Genomic DNA, 5,595 nt, shown 5'->3' on the forward strand with positions numbered 1-5,595 from the left:
TGTCCGGACCTCTGGCAGTCTATGGGGGTGCCACAGGGTTCAATTCTTTGACCGACTCTCTTCTCTGTATTCATCAATGATGTCGCTCTTGCTGCTGGTGAGTCTCTGATCCCCCTCTACGCCACTCTGTATACTTCTGTATACTTCTGTACGACACCATTCTGTATACTTCTGGCCCTTCTTTGGACACTGTGTTAGCAACCCTCCAGGCAGGCTTCAATGCCATACAACTCTCCTTCCGTGGCCTCCAATTGTGCTTAAATACAAGTAAAACTTAATGCATGCTCTTCAACCGATCGCTGCCTGCACCTGCCCGCCTGTCCAACATCACTACTCTGGCCGGCTCTGACTTAGAATACGTGGACAACTACAAATACCTAGGTGTCTGGTTAGACTGTAAACTCTCCTTCCAGACTCACATCAATCATCTCCAATCCAAAGTTAAATCTAGAATTGGCTTCCTATTTCGCAACAAAGCATCCTTCACTCATGCTGCCAAACATACCCTTGTAAAACTGACCATCCTACCGATCCCCGACTTCGGCGATGTCATTTACAAAATAGCCTCCAACACCCTACTCAACAAATTGGATGCAGTCTATCCCAGTGCCATCCGTGTTGTCACCAAAGCTCCATATACTACCCACCATTGGATGATGTAGGGATGGGTGGTGACATCTGCCCTCCTCTATTTTGTTTACCTGGCCTTGTTCCGTATATCTTATTTTGTATTATTTATTTTGTACCTATAACTCTGGGTCTTTTTATTTCTGTATGCTCTATTATGTTTATATAATAATTGCATACTTGTTTTTTTTTACAAAGTACCTAAACACAATTCTTGTGTGTGTGTCCCCAAAAATATTTGAGCAAAAAACAACCTAAAACTACAGCAGCCCCAACAAACTCCTACTACCATGTGATTCTGGCACCACAGCTTTTTCAAGCACCAATTATGTATATTCTGAGTGCACAAAACATTAGGAACATTGTACTAATATTGAGTTGCACCCCCTTTTGCCCTCAGAACAGCCTCAATTCGTCGGGGCATGGACTCTGCATGGTGTTAAAAGCGTTCCACAGGGATGCTGGCCCATGTTGACTCCAATGCTTCCCACAGTTGTGTCAAGTTGGCTGGATGTCCTTCGGGTGTTGGGATCATTCTTGATACACTTATTTTGGCACTTAAATATTTTCTTTTGCCCATTCACCCTCTCAATGGCACACATACACAATCCATGTCTCAGGGCTTAAAAATCTTAAATGTTTTTTTGTTACTAATGTTACTGTCCCCAGTACAGCATCAAATCAATGTAATTTTGTCCTTGAAACATTACATTGAAATACTGTAGAATTCCATTCATTCCTATGGAGGACTGTTCCTACTGGGGAGAGCCAATATGGCCGACCGGTGGCTTCAAAGCATCTCAATGGCCAATACATAGCATCAGCAATCTAGGGTTTATACACTGACTGTACCAAACATTAGGAACACCTGCTCTTTCCATAGCACAGACTGACCAGGTGAAAACTATGATCCCTTTTCAATGTCATCACCCATCATCACTTCAATCAGTGTAGGATGAAGGAAAACTTTTCATTTTTGTTAATTTTTATGTTTAGCTCACATAATATAATTTATAAGTATGCAATAAGGTGTCTATAATAGAATAAAAGTGGCAAAAAATAAATGTAGACCTTAATAAATGCATTTCAAAATATATTTTACAATGTTGGTGGAGTGCCAAGATGGAGTCACGGTGGCTTCAATCTAGTCATCTAGTGTATATGTAAATCGTTGATTGCCACATGTAGCCTACCTGCCTCTCGTTGGCTCATTGCCCACCACTGTAACAAGATCCCTACTTTACAATCCACTTTCAGTAAAGTGAAGCAATTAACTTCAAGTCAAATAAAGGACAGGCAGGCAATGTTAACAATACACCTTTACTTCCCTATGAAAACATTTACAATCAGTGGGGATGATCCATCCAATCAGTGGGGATGATCCATCCAATCAGTGGGGATGATGATCCAATCAGTGGGGATGATGATCCTATCAGTGGGGATGATCCAATGATCACTAGGCTACTTATGCAGATTCCTACACAGAAACATTCAGACATTGATGTGCCTATAGAAATATGATATAAAGGCTAATTAAATGAAAATCCCTCTAAATTCACAGTACAAAGGGTGACATTTTGACAACAAATACATTTTTAACGGCCACCTTTCTGAAACATCTCAAATGATCTCACAAATACAGTGTATTTCTACCACCATAGCAAGCCAGCGCAGCAATGACTGTTTAAAAAAAAAAACTAAGGCTCAAACTAATTAATAAAAAAATAATAAGAAAAATCAGGACAGCATTAATAAAGTCAAATATATAGTTATCATAAGGACGGGACCTATCCATCTACCATATATATATATATATATATATATCCATGTCAGCGTAGATATCTCTCTGTTGCAGCTCTGTGTTTGGTTGTAGTCCTACTCTCTGAGAACTCCATTGCTATACATTAGTCAAAAAACTACATTGAGTATTATGACATCACAGGAAACTAGGAAACAGACTCCACAATGAAATGCTGAGTCGACCCTAGTTAGTGCAACGTGTCCTGTATCACTGGCCCTAGTGTGCTTCCAGATGAGTGTTTTTGTCTGCCCATAGTGTGTGTTTGTGTGTGTTTGTGCGTCCCTCCCTAACCCTAATAATCAACATTGCCTGTCGTAGCTTGAACTTCAGTGGCCACCGTAGCAAGCGAGGCAGAGGTCCCTGTCCCAGTCCCGTCACGTGGTTTGGAACGCGGCCGCATCATATCCTCCGTGTTGAACTCGGGCTTGACCAGCAGGACGTAGCACTTGGGTAGGAAGATGCAGGCTAGCAGGCCGAAGCTGGACGCCAAGATGGCAAAGATCTGCACGGCCACCATGAACTTACCACGTGTACTGAGATAGGCCGGGACGAAGGAGCTCCACACGATGAAGAACACCAGCATGCCGAAGGTCAAGCACTTTGCCTCACTGGAATCAAGAAACCCCAACAAGTTTAAAAATGGTCTAAAGCAAGTAACAAAATTAAACTCAAATGAGAGCAACAACTCTCAGGGTGTTCTCACACTTGGTCCCTTTCAGACATTTTTGTTTAGAATTTTGCGGTTCGCTGAATTTTTTTGTGTGCGGTGTGAACACTACAAAAGGAACTCAGACCCCTCAAAAGAGCCCCAAAAGTGAATCGAACTGAGACCATCTCGAGAGGTGTTCTGAGTTCGGGTTCGCTTGAATTCCTTGGTTCCAGATCCCTTTTTTTTTAGGAAAATGTGAACACAAAGCTCCCTGGGATGACTTGTCATTATTCCAGCATCACACACTAGACTACTGCAACACCATTTCACCTCCATCATAAACCCTCACAAAAATGTGTGCTGAATCACAACATAGGGTAGAACGTCTAATCTAGCTCTTAAAGGGACAGTATACCATTTTCAGTTACAGCATTATTTATTCTGCAGTTATTCTATTGCTATTTATTCTGTTAGCAATACAATAAACATGTTAATAATATCTCCTGATTACAATGATTATGTCTCATATTTTAACTAAATGCAATCTACTAGCTTCCAAAATGTACGTTTGTATATCTAGCTGTCCGACAACGTATTCTGATGGAATGGCTTGTCCTGCACTTTGTAAAAACCCAGAGTGAATGTTGGAAAAAGATCTTGGTTCCTTCCTAAACATAGCTATGTGAATGTAAAGAGAACATAGTTGAAGGGAACTGTCAGAAGAGTTGAGTCCTCATTCAAAGGCAAAGGGCAGTGTGAACACAAAGACATGAGTTTTTCTGCTTTTTTTGTTTGTTTTTACCCCAGAGTTCACTTTAAAGAGGACTGAGATCCGTTCTATTAAAGAGGACTATATGTGAAAACACCCTTAGATAGTCAATCATAAGTTACGCAATGGTAAGATATGTTATGTTAGATTCTGGGTGAAACCTGGACCATTGTTATACTCATAAGGAGAGTGTCCAACTGTGAACGAGATTAGATTTTACATCACAAGTTAATGGTTATCTGTAGGAGTTAGATGGATGTAGGAGTTAGATGGATGTAGGAGTTAGATGGATGTAGGAGTAAGATGGATGTAGGAGTTAGATGGATGTAGGAGTTAGATGGATGTAGGAGTAATATGGATGTAGGAGTTAGATGGATGTAGGAGTTAGATGGATGTAGGAGTTAGATGGATGTAGGAGTAATATGGATGTAGATGGATGTAAGATGGATGTAGGAGTTAGATGGATGTAGGAGTTAGATGGATGTAGGAGTTAGATGGATGTAGGAGTTAGATGGATGTAGGAGTTAGATGGATGTAGGAGTTAGATGGATGTAGGAGTAAGATGGATGTAGGAGTTAGATGGATGTAGGAGTTAGATGGATGTAGGAGTTAGATGGATGTAGGAGTAATATGGATGTAGGAGTAAGATGGATGTAGGAGTTAGATGGATGTAGGAGTTAGATGGATGTAGGAGTAAGATGGATGTAGGAGTTAGATGGATGTAGGAGTTAGATGGATGTAGGAGTTAGATGGATGTAGGAGTTAGATGGATGTAGGAGTTAGATGGATGTAGGAGTTAGATGGATGTAGGAGTAAGATGGATGTAGGAGTTAGATGGATGTAGGAGTTAGATGGATGTAGGAGTAAGATGGATGTAGGAGTTAGATGGATGTAGGAGTAAGATGGATGTAGGAGTTAGATGGATGTAGGAGTTAGATGGATGTAGGAGTTAGATGGATGTAGGAGTTAGATGGATAGGAGTTAGATGGATGTAGGAGTTAGATGGATGTAGGATGTAAGATGGATGTAGGAGTTAGATGGATGTAGGAGTAAGATGGATGTAGGAGTTAGATGGATGTAGGAGTAAGATGGATGTAGGAGTTAGATGGATGTAGGAGTAAGATGGATGTAGGAGTAAGATGGATGTAGGAGTTAGATGGATGTAGGAGTTAGATGGATGTAGGAGTTAGATGGATGTAGGAGTAATATGGATGTAGGAGTTAGATGGATGTAGGAGTAAGATGGATGTAGGAGTTAGATGGATGTAGGAAGTGGATGTAGGAGTTAGATGGATGTAGGAGTTAGATGGATGTAGGAGTAAGATGGATGTAGGAGTAAGATGGATGTAGGAGTTAGATGGATGTAGGAGTTAGATGGATGTAGGAGTTAGATGGATGTGAGGAGTAATATGGATGTAGGATAGTTAGATGGATGTAGGAGTTAGATGGATGTAGGAGGGTAAGATGGATGTGAGGGAGGAGTTAAGATGGATGTCAGGAGTTAGATGGATGTCACTGAGGGAGAGAGGTAATGTATAACCTTTACATTAAGATGGATGTAGGAGTTAGATGGATGTAGGAGTTAGATGGATGTAGGAGTTAGATGGATGTAGGAGTTAGATGGCTTTGGGAATGTGTAGGGGAGACAGGAGACCTTAGAACCTAACAATGTCACTGAGGGAGAGAGGGTAATGTGTAACCTTTACATTATGTCAGGATATGTCACTGAGGGAGAGAGGGTAATGTATAA

At 40.9% G+C, this 5,595-nt stretch overlaps 1 protein-coding gene across 1 annotated transcript in view; it reads right to left on the reverse strand.

The window, feature by feature from the left end:
- Positions 1-1,933: 1,933 nt before the first annotated feature.
- LOC112237101 (vomeronasal type-2 receptor 1) overlaps positions 1,934-5,595 on the reverse strand; it is a 14,124-nt gene continuing 10,462 nt past the window's right edge. The window contains exon 12 of the mRNA XM_042297678.1: positions 1,934-3,036. Coding sequence (XP_042153612.1) covers positions 2,721-3,036 — 316 coding nt within the window. The 3' untranslated portion in view covers positions 1,934-2,720. The remainder of the gene's footprint in view (positions 3,037-5,595) is intronic.

Source organism: Oncorhynchus tshawytscha, linkage group LG14, assembly GCF_018296145.1.
Source record: "Oncorhynchus tshawytscha isolate Ot180627B linkage group LG14, Otsh_v2.0, whole genome shotgun sequence".
NCBI classification, from domain to species: Eukaryota; Metazoa; Chordata; class Actinopteri; order Salmoniformes; family Salmonidae; genus Oncorhynchus; species Oncorhynchus tshawytscha.